We start from the raw sequence: 17283 nt of genomic DNA on the forward strand, positions 1-17283 counted from the left end.
AAGCTCTAACGTGCGGGGGCGCACGTGGCGCCACTGAACCGTCAAAAGAAGAAAGATTGTTACAAAAGGATAACCAATGGTCCACATTCAATACACCTGCGATCCATCTTACAAGTGGCTCAGTCCGGTTTTTAGTCAGGTACTTCAAGGTGGGCACGCGTGTGATGAATGCCCAGTCTATCGGCGTGCGCACGCCGTGTATTCGTGCAAGGCGGAGCTCGCGCGAACTACTTTTTTCATACTCCCGCGAGTTACCTATATTTCTCCGCTCTCTTTATATTTCTCGATACCTGCACTGCTCGAGGAGCAAAAGCAAACGCGAACTGAGTCGAGCGAGTTCGGTCTGAGTCCTTTCATTTCTAGGGTTTTACTTTTGCTGAAATCGCCACGAGATGAGGTGATTTCCTCTATCTCCTTCTGATTTCTTTCTTGGATTGATGATGATTCTTATTTCATTTCATCTGCAATTTGATGAGTTTGGCTGTGAAATCCTTGGATTTTTTTCGTTCTTCCAGTGAAGTGAGGGTTTTTTTTTTTTAATGATGTTTTTCTTTTAAATTTTAATTTTCTTTCTTGGCTGCGTTTGGATGCACACATTATTTGGTTTGCGAAATTACAGATAGGAATGATATTTCATAGTATTCGTAAAGAGGAAGTAGTGCTGAAATTTTTTAGGTTTCTTTTCAGACCAACTTGAACGTAGTTTTTTTTTTTGGTAATTTCGTTTTTGCAAATCTCTCTTCGGCTGCGAATGGTAGCGTGATAGATGATGCACAGGCACTTAGAAATTACATAGGAATTGCACACTTGGAATACAAATATTCAAATTAAACTGTCCAAACTATGAATCCCAGTCTAGATGTATCATGACCCAATAATTACGCTTATTTCATTATCTGACTATTTTATTGGGCTATTGGTGGACATTAGTTGGATGGTTTAAAATGTAAAAATAAAATAAAAATCCAATGGTCCTATTTCAACAAACATTTGCCCGCTCGCAAATCAGAGGTTAGAATCATTCAATTAATCTGATTTTGTGACTTTTACTTAGTGACAGTGATTTGCACAATTTACCAGGCTTAATTTGAGTTAATTTATGACATGTACAATTTCTGAGCACCTGCATATCATGCGTCATACGCAGCCAGAGTATCAAATAACTCCCTTATACATAATGGGGAAATAGTGCTGAAATTGTGGCTGGGTTTATTTTAAGTCCAACTTGGATGTAATGTGATTGCAATTTGGAGTTGCTTCCTCAATTCGAATGCTAAGGAAGCTACACTGAGGATTGCAACTTGGGTTGATAATTCATCCAAGCTCGATGTAGAATGTTAGATGACATCCGAATGGGAAATGGTGCAAACGGACTGGAATTTTTATGTACAAATGATCATAGGGATTGTTTGTTGATCTTTGTTTTAGTGTCTGAAGTGATAAATTTGCTCAAAATGATAAATCAAGCACTCCTGGCCTGGAAAGTGGTTATGGGATTTCAGCGAATAAGCGAACTTGTGGATGAAAGTGGCGCTGTTAAAATACGGGCCGAGGGAAAATGGTTGGTCCACAGTAAATGTTCAGGATTGTGGATAGTCATTATGGAACTGAGACTTTGTTCTTCCAGAGTATAAGGTTTGAGGTTCGGAATGGATGGATTGCAAGGTTTTGGGAGGATGGTTGGTGCTCAGATGGTCCTTTTTAGAAGATGCTCAGGGGAGGAGGAGGATCTTAGGAGGTTAAGGTTTCTTAGGAGGATAAAGATAGAAGGGTTTGGAAGTGGCCTAAGAAACATATTCTCAATCAGATTTCTTCTTACCGAAACCAGTACTTAGCAGCTGATATTGCTGCCCTGCAGATGGATCTGTTCCATTGTGGAACCACATCCTTATCCACTTTGGACTTTCCATATCCCTTCTTTTATCAGTCACTTTAGCTAGTCCCTTGGTGACTGAGCCAGGTGGAGGAACGGGGCCATCTCGTATTCAATTTCCCATAGAATCTGTCTTATCTCTGTGATTTTCCCGGCTGGGGTTCTGTCTTGTCTTGTTTCCTTTTCATCTGGAAATTTGTCCTAGCTATATATCAATGGTTGTTTGGTGATGGTGCCACTCCCCATTCGGTGTTGTCTAGTCAATTTCTTGCTTCGATGTCCTCTCTTTTGAGGTGTCAAAAGTTGGTCCCATGAAGAGTATAAGGTCGGATTTGCCATGCTCTAGGCCATTTGGCTCGAAAGAAATCATAGTGTTAATTGGAAAGGCAAATAGCACAAGGCTGATAGTCTGGAATGCTTTCAATATGGTGTCGCATTGATCAAAAGTTGACGGCAGTTGCAAAGGTATTTTTCATTTCTATGTTGAAGAAAAATTGAGAAGAGATCCTTGTCTATGTGTAACTCGTCCCTTCAATCATGCTAGCACCTTCAAAGTTTTCTGATGGCTTGCTGCTAGGAATCCAGGATCGGCGGGCAGGCCTTTGTGCTCTGTGTGGAGAAAGAAATGGTAGATGTTTCCGGAATTCGAGCACATCAGTGATTGATGTGTCTAACAAGGTTAAGCTTTTTGTAGTGGAATGAGCCTCTTATATAAAGGCAGCAGAAGCTTGTAAATTTTCTTTTATTCTTGGGATGTAATTTTTTTTTGCAAGAGTTGTAGCTGGTGCGCTATCTTGGCGCCTTTCCTTAACAAATTATTGTTACTTCGGAAAAAAATTAAAGGACCAGCAGGCATTGGAGGAGTCATTTGAGATTCAAAAGGGACAGATCTGTTTAGATTTTTATCCTTTAAAAAAAAAGAAAGATCTGTTTAGATTTTCCGGTCCTATTATAATCAAGGATTCGCCTGTGAAAACCGCTACCCTTCTTCATGCCATTAAAATCATTTCCAAGGAGAATCATTCCTTTCAATTGTTGAAGGCTGACATGAGGAACGCCATCTCTTGGGCTAAAGACCAATAACTGTTCTTGGAAAGCTTGCTGATATGATCAAGGAAGACTGAGCTTTGCAGGGGGGAACAGGTTTCCTACTTGCACACCCTCAGAGAGGAAAATGCTGTTCCAGATGATCCTGTCAAGGCAAGGTTCTCAGAAGTTAATTTAAATGTGGATATGAGCTCTGAGTGACACCTTGTTTTGTCTGCATTTTTGGGCTTAGTTCGTTGCTGGCTGTCTAGCCAGTTTTCTCATTCAGCCCTTGTTTGGCCTCCCGTTGTATTTCTCCTTTTCTCTTTTCCTTGATAAAATTTCCATCTTTACCCTTAAAAAAAGCTTTCTTCCTCTACACTTGGCATCTCGGGTAAATGGACCATGATGTGACTGTTAACCATCATCTTGAAGATACTGGAGAAGTCTGCATGGGTGTTGATCACTGCATGATGAATGCAACCAGAACCACATGGTACAAGTGTAAGACAATCAACGTCTTTAATTGCCAGTGAGCTGCCTAAGGTTTCTTCCTTGACAACCATAGAGCAATCCCACCCCCACCATTCCTAACCTCAAGACCTTCAAGACTTAACTGAGTGGATGCAGGCGCATGACTGCTCATGTCCATTTATTAAATGCTCATCTTTGATTGTTGTTCACGTTTTCGAGTGCTCATATATGTTTGAGATCCAAACTGCTGATTAAGTGGCGCCACCATGTAGATCCCCTGGCCTGAAAATGGGCTGAGCTGCCCATAAGTGGGTCACACTTTTAAAAGAAATGGAAGTTCAGAGAAATGACCAATGGTCCACATTCAATGTACATGGATGACCCCAAAATCAGCAGATTGGTCAATTTTCAGTCTCAGGAGATCCATACTGTGGGGCCCACCTGTTGACTGGCTTTTGATCTTGCACGTGTGCCATGTCGGTGTGTGTGTAAAAATCCCTTGGAAACTGGAAACTCATTCCCATGGTTCTTTTAATTTTAAGATGCTATTGCCTGCGATTGTTTGCTATGCTCATTAAAAAAAACCTCAGTTGCATACTTCTCCATGTACTTCTGTTCTGACATCATTCTTATGTGATCCTTAAACTTCTGCAGTCGTCTTCCCGAAGTGAAGTGGGCGGAGAGGTTGGACAAAGTTTACCTTACAGTGATGTTACCTGATGCCAAAAATGCAAAAGTCAATCTCGAACCTGATGGTGTGTTTACTTTCTCTGCTACTGCTGGGGCAGAAAATCACTCTTTTGAGTTGAAGTTGGACCTTCATGATAAGGTTAATGTAGAGGTAAGGCATATTCCTTGACATCAGCTGGTGGCTGTGAAGAATCCACTTCCACTGATTTCATTAAACATTACTTGTTCTCTAGGGGTGGAAATGGGCTGGGCCTGCCATGGTCTGAGCTCAGATTTCAACTGCTCAGTCTAGGCCTGTGTGTTTACAGTCACTGTGCCTATTCAAAATATTGATTTTGCTCTACTTGGGCATGGCTCACTGCCCAGCCCTAATGTTTCCTTCTTCCCCTTTTATTCATGTTTATGAACGTCTGACTTTTTCAGGAAAGCAAAATAAATATTGGGGTTAGAAGCATAATCTGCGTGATTGAGAAAGCGGAGAGGGGATGGTGGAAGAAGCTATTGCGTGGTGATGATAAGACACCACACTATGTGAAAGTTGATTGGGACAAATGGGTAGATGACGATGACGACACTGGTATGCACTGACCAGTTTATTATGTAGAAAACTTTTTGGCTACATAGTGCATCCTGAATAACTAGTTGGAAGTTATTGAGTTTTAACTGCTGCTTTGATCAGGCCCTGCTGGTGATTTGGACTTGGGAGGGATGGATTTCTCGGTATGGATATTCGATGTATCTGTTGTTTTCTGTGGTTTGCCTCTAGATTTGACCTACTTGTTTTATTTGTTGTTCTTGTCTACAGAAATTTGGGGGAATGGAAGGCATGGGTGAGGACTTTGATGATAGTGATGATGAAGGTAAGGACACTTAAGCCTTTCTGCATCTTGTGTCACACCTGCTGTTTGGTGATTCATTCAATGCATGTGAAGAGAGAGTCAAGGTCCATTGCATAAGTGCAGTGGGTCCAGGTTTCCCATCACACATTTTGGCTGCTTGTAACTTAAATATACTGAAAGGAAGACATGTTTACTGATAATGGTTGTCTGGGTGGGTGGGTGGGTGGGGTGGAAGGTGTCGATGGAGTAGGACCAAAGTGCCTGCCCAATGATATCCTACATGGCACGTTGGCACACTAGTCCAGGTGTTCATCCAGTCAGTTCCATGTTCTTTGGGTCATTGTGCCATTAGACAGTCTTAGCAATCCAATTAGTGGCTGGAAAGAGATGATTAAAGCAATCCATGGTAGACAGTCCTAGCAAATACTATGGACTATGGTAAAGCACTCAGTTAGCATGTGAGGGGTGTGGAGATTGATACCTGCATTCCCATCAAATTTCGTATTTTATCCATAGATAAAAAAGAGCAAGCCAAGCATTGTTCTGCACTGAAGAGAAGCTTTCTGGTGACTCCAATTGACTCTTTTACCTACTCATGGAGCAGAGCGCGGCTATCTAACAGAGTGATGGAATTGTTACTTTAGAAATGGAAAAATGTGAAGATGCCCCTAGGCCATTGCAACTTATTAATAAGTGAACATGTATGGTAGTCTTGACTCCTGAGAACTAGAGAAAGAAGATTACATGAAACTAAAATACAATTTATCCCTAAAACATCTCTACATAAAAATGGCGATTTTAGTGACAGTAGGAGTTGAAACGAGGAATTAGTTAAGATTGCTAACCAAGTGCCCTGAAATGACCATTTTCGATTTCATGGGTTGATAATTGATGAGAACAAAGAGATTGAGAAGGATGTTGCTCATAGAATTAGAGCTGAGCAGAAGTGGAGTTGTGCCTCGGAGTTTTATGTGATTGTTGCTTACTAATCAAACTGAAGGGGGGATTTTACAGGATAGCTATAAGACCAATCGTGCTGTCTTCTGTTTTTATTGTAGACGTTTCTGTATTAGATTTTTTGTGGTGTTGCCTACTGCCATTCTCATAGGGTTCTTCACCGAGATTTGAAACCTCAGAATTTGCTGATAGATCGCCGCACTAATGCGCTGAAGCTTGTAGACTTTGGACTAGCCAGGGCATTTGGTATTCCTGTCCAGACATTCACTCATGAGCTTGCTGGTGCTTTATAACAAAACTGGGATCCAAAATTTATCCTTAGAAGCGATGACCGAAAAGGCGACAACTGAAAAAGCGATGCATTGACTGGAAAAGCGACTACTGGTAAAGCGATGACCGACAAAGCAAAGATGGTAGAGATGACTGGTAAAACAAAGGAGAGTCAAACGACTGAAAGAAGAATCGATAATGGCGATGGTAACGAATGACAAATAGTGACGAGAGATCGTAAATAGAAAGGGGTAGATCTTAATAGAGGGAGGGATTTTTCAGCTTATCCTACTCTATTTGTGAAGGGTTTTCCAGAAGGCTGGCTACCCATTAACTTCTCTAGGGTCTTTGGCTGGGCTGACGCGGTAATGGATGTTGTTTTGCCTAGGAACAGGGTGACTGGCAAGGTGTCCCGTATCGGTATCGGTTGGCGTAATGGTGACCTCCAAAACCGATACGGATACGGGGGCGTAACGGTGATACGGGGGCGTAACGGCCCGTAACGGCGCAAAAAATTTTTTTTGCCAAAAAAATATGAAAAAATATGGATTAAATCCGGAATATTCTAAGCATTCCAAATATGCATTCATTTATAAATTGGAACATGTTTATGGTGGTGTAACGGTCCACTCTTTAGTGAGAAGTTGTATCGGACTGTCTGATGAATTTATGAACCAGATAACCTGAATTTGACTACAAAATTCATATATTTAATTTTCTAACTATCTACTATCAATGATAGATATATTAGAATGAATGTAATATGAAAATATCTTACATTTAGGTGTTTGCAATTATTTTTGAGGGCCAAAATTCATGCGTAAATAGAAAAAAATATAAAATGGCACCCCAAATATGTAAAATGCACATTAACATGTTCTACTATGATTAACACATCATATGGCATCATTAAAACAGCAAAAGAATCATTAAAAATGATTTTTCGAATTTTCAAAAAAAGGGCCGAAATAAATGCGTAAATAGAAAAAAATATAAAATATATATAAAATGGCACCCCAAATATGTAAAATGCACATTAACATGTTCTACTATGATTAACACATCATATGGCATCATTAAAACAGCAAAAGAATCGTTAAAAAATGATTTTTCGAATTTTCAAAAAAAGGGCCGAAATAAATGCGTAAATAGAAAAAAATATAAAAAAATATAAAATGGCACCCCAAATCTGTAAAATGCATATTAACATGTTCTACTATGATTAACACATCATATGGCATCATTAAAACAGCAAAAGAATCATTAAAAATGATTTTTCGAATTTTCAAAAAAAGGGCCAAAATAAATGCGGAAATAGAAAAAAATATTAAAAAAATATAAAATGGAACCCCAAATCTGTAAAATGCACATTAACATGTTCTACTATGATTAACACATCATATGACATCATTAAAACAGCAAAAGAATCATTTAAAAATGGTTTTTCGAATTTTAAAAAAAAGGGCCAAAATAAATGCGTAAATAGAAAAAAATATTAAAAAAATATAAAATGGCACCCCAAATTTGTAAAATGCACATTAACATGTTCTACTATGATTAATACATCAAATGGCATGATTAAAACAGCAAAACAACCATTAAAAACTGATTTTTCGAATTTTAAAAAAAGGGGCCAAAATTCATGCGTAAATAGAAAAAAATATTAAAAAATTATTAAATGGCACCCCAAATCTGTAAAATGCACATTAACATGTTCTACTATGATTAACACATCATATGACATGATTAAAACAGCAAAATATATTAAAAAAAGTATAAATACCTATTTTTGACGAATTTCTGAAAAATGGCCCACCGAGCTTTGATTCAAAAAAATCTATAATATAATGTGTTTTTCTTTCAAATACCTAGCTAAAGTTGGTCGAAATTAGTAGTAGAAGGACTTAGAAACAGTTTGGAAACAAGAGGTTTCAAAAAAACAGCAAAAACAGAGCTAAAAAAAAAGTTACCGTTTCGGGCCCGTTACGGGCCCGTAACGGCCCGTTACGCCCGTATCGGCCCGTTACGCCCGTATCGGCCCGTTACGGGTACAAAAAATCGAATCGGCCGTTTCGGCCCCGAAACGGGTAACGGTTCGCACCGTTACCGTTACGTATCGGCCGATACGGCCGATACGTAATCGATTTGGCATACCATGGTGACTGGGGAACTCAGAGGCTTCGCCCTTGTTAGGATGAGCTCGGAGGTAGAACTCAGCAGGACGGTCTAGATGTTGCACGGTGAAGGATTTGGAGGCGTTAAACTGTTGGTACAAAGAGTGAGGTTCGGATTGGAGCTAAAGAACAAAAAAAGAGGTGAAGCGATGCAGGAGAAGATTATTCCTAATAGGTCGAACCCTATCAGTCTCGGAAGGAACAGAAAGTTCCAAACTGTGGTGAAACGCCTTCCTTTAAGGATATGCTTCTCAAATTGAAAGATTCGTGATCGGAACCGCAGGGTAGTAGAAGAACTTTAGATGATGATGAGAGACCGAAATATAATGAGGGTACTTCCAAAGGTAGCAGCACCTTCATTCGCATCAACTCCGCTCTCTTTAACCGGTCAAGAAGGGCTCTTCAAGATTCGGTGGTGGCGATTACTAAAGAAGGAGCGTCGATAGAACAAGTTAGAAGATGGCTAGATGATTGTTGCAGATTCCTGTAGGAGACTAACAACATCAAACCAATTGGCTACAACGAGCTGTGGATCGAATCGGGCTTAGACATTAACTTAGATTGTTTGATTATGTCGGGAGCAATTCATAAAGACGGGCCGATCAGAAACGTAATGAAATGGGAGGAGTTTTCTCTGTTCGGGATGGAAGAAGTCTAGTTGTTGATTTGGGCAGTCCCTTTGGAACTCTGGTTTGATGAATTCTTTTTATAAGTCACAAATCGTTTGGGGTAGCTCATTGAACTCGACTCTAAAACTAAACTGGCAGAGGAGATGGGTGTTATTAGGGTCAGAGTTAGGTGCAGGAAGGGTGAGCTTCTCCCTCCTCACATTCAGGTGCAGGCGGAAGATAGAGAGCTTCTTCCGGTCCAACGGGAGGAAAAGGACTCCCCATTCCAAGATGGGGTGACTTCTAGGGACAAAAAGGGACTTCGGTTCCTCCAGTAGACGTGGAGCCGGAAGGGATTTTGGAAGGAGTACAAGATCCAAGCTCGCGCGGAGCACCATACACTGCTAGGACGACGTGGACATGTCGAGCGTCCACTGCTAACAGAGGAGCTGCTGTTAGATCTCAATGGGAGCGTTCAACACATACCCCCACTGTTGCTGTGTCATTGACGCCTCAATCCTCACCGCACACTCATCTCGAGACGGTACGGTGTGATCAAGTGCTTTTGGCTCCTTACACGCTACCCCTTTAAAAGGTTAGCTCAGGCGAGACAGGTGGCAGCTTCGGAGCCGTTGCAGGATCCGAACGAGAGGCTCAACAGTCTTTAGTTGGCTCGGTAGATCCTTATATCGAGGCGGTTGCTTCGGAAGCTCCAACCCTACCTACTTTCGATTCGGACCGTTCTCTCAACGTGGTAAGCTCTCACGATCGTCAGATTGTTCCGATCCTGCCTCATATCGATTGTCCTCTCGCCCTATCTATCGATGAAGCCCATCGGAAGCATTGCCTTCCCTCGTCTATACCTAGACAGTTTGTGGAGGAACTGCGTCACTTTCCTGTTCAGTTGGATGGAAACCCCTCTTCGGTTAAGGATGCGTGTTGTAGCAGGAGTGTGTCCGAAGCCTCGGATGTTGAATACCTGCCCTGGAATTCGGATTTCCCTGCTTCCTTTGCTTGTTCCTCTCCCCACTCATTTTCTTCCTCAGATCCTATGAAGGATCGAGCCTTAGCAGAGCTCTTTCAGTCCGATTCTGGAGGAGTTATGGAGGTGGGACCTCTTCAGATCAGAGCAAGCATTCCCGATTGCGATGAGGAAAGGAGACATCAGGAGAAAACAGATGAAGCTGAACAAAGGACAAAGTTAATCGATACTATCCAAAAGAAAAAATGGATCAGGGACGCAATGGGCCATGTCAGGAGATCTATAGGAGTCTTTTGGCGATCATCCTGAAGATTATATTGCTCCTTTTCATTGTATCGAAGATCGCGGTCGTCCTCTGTCTCGGATAAGAACTCCCAGGAAAACTCCCATCAGATCAACAGTGACAAAGAACTCCCATGACGTTTAGCCACTCCTCTTCTACAGGCGGGTCTCATTTGCAATGGGGCAGATCAGTTCCAAAATGAAAGTGCTATCTTGGAACATCAGAGGAGCAGGGTCCAAGCAGAAGAGGAGACTCATCAACGATATCTGCGGCAGAAATAATCCCGAGGTGATATGCCTCCAAGAAACAAAGGTTCAGAAGTTCGGTGATCATTTGCTGGGCTCTATATGGAAAGAAAGAAAAGTTAAATAGGTGGCCTTGGATGCGGTTGGTAGCTCTGGAGGTATTTTAGTGGCCTGGAATTCTTCTTTGTGGTTTGCTATTCACAGCTGGTGCGGCATTTTCTCTATCTTTGTCTTACTCAAAGAGGCTTCAGCTGCCTTTTCTTGCTTAATTTCTTCGGTCTATGGCCCTAACCATGAAGATTAATGGGCAGAATTTTGGGAGGAAGTAAACTCTATTAGACAAAATTTTGATGGCCCTTGGTGCATTGGTGGCGATTTTAACATCACGTGAGCTCCTGCAGAGCGATCTCAGGGCGGCAGGTCTTCGTGTGGCATGCGCGCCTATTTTCTCAATGGATTGAAGACTAGGAATTGGTCGATCTCCCTCTCCTTGGTGCTAGATTTACTTGGTCCAATGGCAAAGCTAATCCAACCATGTCTAGTCTGGACAAATTCTTGGTTTCACTAGAATGGTTGGAAACTTTCCATCGAGTCTCCCAAACAACTCTTCCGCGTCCTACATCTGATCATAGTCCCATTTTGCTGGAAGTGGAGGAGGAAGATTGGGGGCCTAAGCCCTTCTAATTTGAAGCTTCTTGGTTGAAGATTGAAGGTTTTCATCAACTGGTTAAAGATTGGTGGGCAAACTTCAGAGTGTTAGGATATGCTGGTTTCAAGCTATGCAGTAAGTTGAGACTTCTGAAAGTCAAATTAAAATGCTGGAAGGCAGAGATTCTTTGTAAAAGAGAAGAGGAAACAGGTGAAATCTTGGTTGAGCTACAGGCCATAGATCTGAACTCTGAATCTTCTCCTATTTCTCCTAGTTCTCAGTCCAGAAGAATTCAATTGATCCAGGACTACTCAGCGAGAGTGTTGGAAGATGAAATTAGTTGGAGACAGCGGTCCCAATGCAAATGGCTAAAAGCCGGCGACAAAAATTCAATTTTTTTCCATTGCATGGCTAGTGCCCGGGCGAGAGCAAACAGGATAAGAAGCATAGTAGTTAAGGGGGTTCGATTGGAAGACAAGCATAGCATAGCTGCTGAGGCCATTCGCAATTTTAGAGACCTTCAAGGAGAAGGTTGGAAGAGACCCAAGCTGGATCTTTTGCATGTGAATTGTCTTTCCGAGTTGGAGGCTAGCACGATTGAATCCCCGTTTTCCACCCTTGAGGTCAAAGGGGCCATGGATGCTTTGGGAGGGGACAAAGCCCCTAGCCTGGATAGCTTTCCGATGGTTTTCTTTCAATCCTTTTGGGACACTGTTAAAGGGGATGTTATGGAATTTATGGAGGAATTTTATGATAGAGGCAGACTATCTAAAGATCTCGGGGCTTCTTTCGTTGCGTTAATTCCTAAAGTTCAAGGGGCTGAATCTTTCAAGGATTTTAGGCCCATAAGTCTCTTAGGGAGTCCCTATAAGATCCTCGCTAAGGTGCTGGCGTCTCGTTTGAAAGGGGTGATGGGATCTCTCATTTCTGAAAACCAAAGCGCCTTTATCCCCGGTCGTCAAATTGTGAATAGCACTCTTATAGCCTTTGAAAGTCTTTACTCCAAGCATAAATCTAAATCTCAAGGCCTTCTATGCAAATTGGATCTTGAAGAGGCTTATGATCATGTAGACTGGGAATTCCTTCAGTAAATGCTTTCTCGGATGGGGTTCAAAGATAGATGGTGAACATGGATTGGGGAATGTGTTGGTTCAGCCTTTTTCTCTATTTTAATCAATGGATCTCCCAAAGGTTTCTTCCACAGCTCTTGGGGTCTTCGCCAGGGCGACCTGCTGTCTCCGTTTCTCTTTCTTATAGTGGGAGAGGCCTTCTCCAGAATGCTTAGTAAAGGCCAGGAGGTTGGTATTATCAGTGGCTTCAGAATAGAAGGTATGGCTGATCCGATTTCTCATGTTCAGTTTGCGGATGACACACTCCTTTTTTCCGAAGTAGACCAGGTTAAAATCAGCAATCTTCAAACCATCATTAGGTGTTTTGAGGCAGTTTCGGGTTTGAGAGTCAACATGGCAAAGACCAAGATGTTTGGCGTAAATATGGCAGAAGATCAGATCGTCAAGTACGCGGACTTCTTTCATTGTGCGACGGGTCACTTCCCAACCACTTTTGTGGGCCTGCCTCTTTGCATTGGCAAACCCCCTATAGCTTTATGGGACAAGGTTATTGAGAGAGTAGGTTTTTATCTAGCTAGATGGAAATGTAGGTACCTATCTCTTGGTGGTAGGCTCACCCTCGTTAAGGCGGCTTTATTGGATCTTCCTCTTTACTTTATGTCCTTATTCAGATGTCCTCCATCTATTTTGGCTCCATGGCTAAAAGGCTCCTGATCGAATGGGCAGTCAATTCTAAGGGTTTGAGAGATAGCGATTTTTGTTTTCTAGGCTTTTAGCCCTTGTCCGCTTCCTCGGCCGATATGCTTTTCTTTCTGTTGTTTGTATTTTCTCTTTCCTTTTTCAATATTCATTCCCGTTGTTAAAAAAAGAAAAAAGAAAAAAAGATGTCCTCCGTCTATTTTGGCTTCCCTCGAGAATCTTATAAGGGATTTCCTATGGCATGCCAAAGAAGATAAGAAAAAGTTTCATTTGGTTAGTTGGAAGGAAGTTTTTAAGCATACTCGGGAAGGTGGGGCTGGAGTAAAGGACCTCAAAAGTATGAATCGGGCTTTGTTAGGTAAATGGTCTTGGAGGCTTGGGACAGAGAATGGTTCTCTTTGGAATAATCTGATCAAAAGTAAATACAACAGCTTGGTAGGGGGATGGTGGACCAAAAGTTCTTCCTCATATAAAGCCTCGGCCCTTTGGAAAGGTATTCCAGCTAATAAGGAGGCTGTCCTTAAAGGTTCTCGTATTTCTATCGGTAAGGGCAACCGCACTTGATTCTGGGAAGACATATGAGTGGGTGACGTTTCGCTTGCGTCTTCCTTTCGGCGTATTTTCAGTCTGGCTCCTAACCAGTCTATTTCAGTGGATTCTCGATTCTAGGGAGAGTAGTTACATAGAATCCGTTGTGTAGAAGAAACCTTCGCGATCAAGAAGTTGAAGAATATGTTGCTCTGCTCAACCGTATTCAGGGCAGCAATCCGGACAAATTCTCTGAAGATAAATTAGTTTGGCGTCTCGGCAAAGAAGGGCTGTTTTTAGTGAAATCTCTTTTTAGCCTAATTACTAGGAATCCTCTTTCAGCTGATAAGGAGTCCCCTCACTATGTCTGGAAATTTCAGGTGCCTCCAACTTGGTTGGCTGATTGTTAAGAAAAAAGTCCTTACTGTGGAGAATCTGACAAAGAGGGGCATGTGTATTACAAATATCTGCTTATGTTGTATGGCAAATGAAGAATCGGTGGATCATCTATTTGTTCATTGTCCGTTCACATATCGCATTTGGTCCGAAGTTTTGTCTCGTTTTCAGATTCCTTGGGTGTTTCCTGATTCTGTTTGTAGCTTGTTGGTAGCCTGGCGGGATATTTAGTGTGGTAAGCAAAGTTCTAAGCTCTGGAAGATATCCATTTTGGCAGTTTGGTGGGATGTATGGGAAGAAAGAAATGGGAGGTGTTTCAATGATTCCTCTAAGTCCATAGAGGATGTTATCAGGAGGGTTTTTCGCTTTATAGTTGAATGGGCTTCTGTTGTGGAGAAGTAAAAGGATTGCAATTTGGCTTTTCTAGGGAATTTCTGATTGGCTATCTCAGCTGCTCAGTTTCCCTTTTTGTTCTCTTTTTCCTTTTATATAAAACTTGCTCGTCATCTGTCAAAAAAAAATAAAAAATGTTGGGCAGTCAAGGAACAACATGTTCGTAGGATGAGTAGCTGAAGTAACGATGTTGAGATGGATGAGTGGCAAGACAGAAGAATACAATTAGAAGTGAATGCAACCGAGGGACCTTAGAAGCGGCACCAATAGGTAATACGATGACGGGTAAGTATACTTAGATGGTTTTGCCAGTGTGCAATGGAGACAACGACTACACTGGTTAGGAGTAATTTGGTTCAAGTTGAAGGCTCTAAAAGGGCAAGGGGAAGGCTCAGAGGGATGTGGTTGGAGGTAATAAGAAAACATTCGAGGATCTATTGTTTAATTGACGATACGGTCCTTGTTTGATAAAAGTGGAATTGTGGAAGAGGATTTGGATAATTGACCCCAATCAGTTAGGATAAGGCTTAGAAGATGACAATGGAGATATATAAATCAGGTTATGGACTTGTGAAAATCACCTTTAAAAATAAAGGACACAAAACATTAAAAAATGTTTCATAGTTGCATATGCATCAGTAACAAAGCCTACCTTTTCCTTTGCAAACTCCAAAATTGTCTCCTCTCTCTCTCTCTCTCTCTCTCTCTCTCTCTCTCTCTCTCTCTCTCTTTGTGCTAGCAAAATAGCCCATAAATTCTTCCACAGCTATAAGCATGCAAAAAATTGAGTAACAATTTATACTCCAGATATTCTCATATATGTACACACATAATATATGTACATATATGTATGTGTATGGGTGAATCTGGCATTTCGAGACAAATGTGTGTGTTCGTTCTGCCATTACATTGGCAAAGATGATGGATAAATGCCTTTGTTCGTGCATAGTGAACTCATTGGTATTTGCATGTTCTTGCTCTGACTTAATTTATAGAAACCTAAAGACACGTGACGTCTAGGGCTAAGTTCCACAATGGTGGGCTTCATCAGAACTACCATCGGTTGAGGGCCTATATGGCATGACCGATCAATAGAAATACTCCAACACTCCACCTTATTATGTTACAATGAAAGGAGCTTTGCTAAGTGCACATGCTTCTGCAATAAAGCTCATGTACATGCCACACGTGCCAGCATGGCACGAGATCCAGTCCATCTATCAGGTTGGTCTGACCTTCTACATGTTTTCCCAAAGTAAATCTGGTTCACTCAGCATGTGGGCCTCAATATTGGAAACAGGTGGATGGGTTAGAAAACTTAAGCCTAGTTTTTCAGAGCTGCACATTTGTTTAGCAAATGGTGGCCTGCCTAAGTAGTGGATCAACTTGATTCTTAGGCTAAGGCATCAATATGGTGGTTCCTTTTTGATGGGTGGATTCGATCTTGGACCTATTATGCCATGATGCAACATGTGTGGCTTGTACATGAGCTTCATTGCACACGTGTGTGGGGTTAGCAAAGCTCCCAGCCTCCCACGAAAATAATGTCTTTGGTATATTTCCGGACCATTTTTGTGGCATGTTATGTATCAAGAGGAATTGTCAGTACTGAGCCCTAGGAAGCATACGATTTGCTGATGCCTCTAATTTCTTACATGCCAGTTTAATGGCTTGATGGTCCCCGCCATGGACAGGGTTTCCCCCAAATCTCCAAGACTGGATATCCGAAATTCCTAACCCTTCAATTGGAGGTTATGAATGAACAATATGGAAGAAAACGGCAACTGTCCATGTTCAATGGAATTATGGAACAATAGCAAAAGATCGAAAGGGTTAGGTAACTCTAACATGGGAGATGACTGATGAGGCATCCCCATAGTGCGGCCCATCATATCAACAGCATGGATTGAGTTTCAGGCATTTACGTGTTTGGTACTAGGGCATGAGACAGCTCTCATAGAATTGGAATCATAGGGTCCTCATTCTGCAAACATATAGTTCTGACATGCAGGATTCCACACACGGGAACCAAGGTTCAATAATCCAAACTGCTGATCTGATGGGCCTCATGGTGGATACTGGATGCCCCATAAAATTCCCAAATTGAAGTATCCAATCCCTTGATGTTTGACCTGTTTTCCATCGAATATGACAGGCATATTTTTCCTTTTGATGGTCCGTTTGTGTGCCACCATTTAGGAGGATAGGGATATTCCAATCTTGAAGATTTTGAGGGGTATCCAACATAGATGTCGGGCCCCAAATCCCTCATCACAACTGCAGCATGACAAAGTCTCTTTTTTCATTTCCCCTTATACTGATCTGCATATACTGACATTTGGTTGTAGACCAAGAAGTGGAAAAGCCGGAAACTGCAGAAAAAGCTGAAGTGGTCGAGGAGGCAGAAGAAGCTCACCAGGAGGTAAAAACAGAAGCTGCTCCAAGTTCATAAAAAGGGGCGGCTTTTTTCTTTTCTCATGGCAACCAACTATAGCGGGTGTGGGTTGACGTAAGAGAATTATTGAGGTAGGTGTTTGTCACCGCATGATCAGCTGAATGCGTGCGATGTCTGATAATACCAAAGTTCCTGTTTTCGATCTGGGATTTTAGTTTGCTTGAGTGGTAAGGGACTTTTTTGGCTTAGGATGTATTTGAAATTGGGTTTTACATGATAGCATGACAATAGACATAAGTATGGTATTATCTCATGTATCTGTTCCTTTTCATCTATCCGATCTGATGATTCTGACCTGCCCATTGATTTTATACTTTTGTGTACTGCTTGGCCTCTTGATTTCATGATTTTAATACTCCAATGGATTCTTTTGTTCTTTTGGGCATCCTTCTATTATCGGAAATTAATAGTTTGTTTGTTTTTTTTTTTTTTTTTTTTAAATAAATTTTAATTTTAATTATGTTTCACTGGTCAAATATGGATGAGTGAATTGAATTACAAACCCTCAAATTGCAGTTGCTTTTCTTTGCAATCTATCTTGAAAGCAACCTAATCGCTGGTTGTAGAATAGTCTTGATATGAACAGTAAGGAACTTGCAATGTCCTCCTGTAATTATGGCAGAATTCAATCTGCCTGGCACATACAAATGCACTCCTGAAAACAAGTACAGG

The 17283-nt window shown here is 41.5% G+C and overlaps 1 protein-coding gene across 1 annotated transcript; it reads left to right on the forward strand.

Moving 5' to 3' along the window:
• The first annotated feature begins 253 nt into the window (after window positions 1-253).
• Window positions 254-16907, forward strand: LOC131231910 (uncharacterized protein OsI_027940). Its single transcript, XM_058228278.1, has 6 exons — window positions 254-397; window positions 4028-4214; window positions 4487-4640; window positions 4743-4783; window positions 4869-4923; window positions 16505-16907. Exons 1-6 carry the CDS (start codon window positions 393-395, stop codon window positions 16606-16608), a joined length of 546 nt encoding a protein of 181 aa, XP_058084261.1. The 5' UTR covers window positions 254-392; the 3' UTR covers window positions 16609-16907.
• The last annotated feature ends 376 nt before the right edge of the window (window positions 16908-17283 follow it).

This window comes from Magnolia sinica, chromosome 17 (genome assembly GCF_029962835.1).
Source record: "Magnolia sinica isolate HGM2019 chromosome 17, MsV1, whole genome shotgun sequence".
NCBI classification, from domain to species: Eukaryota; Viridiplantae; Streptophyta; class Magnoliopsida; order Magnoliales; family Magnoliaceae; genus Magnolia; species Magnolia sinica.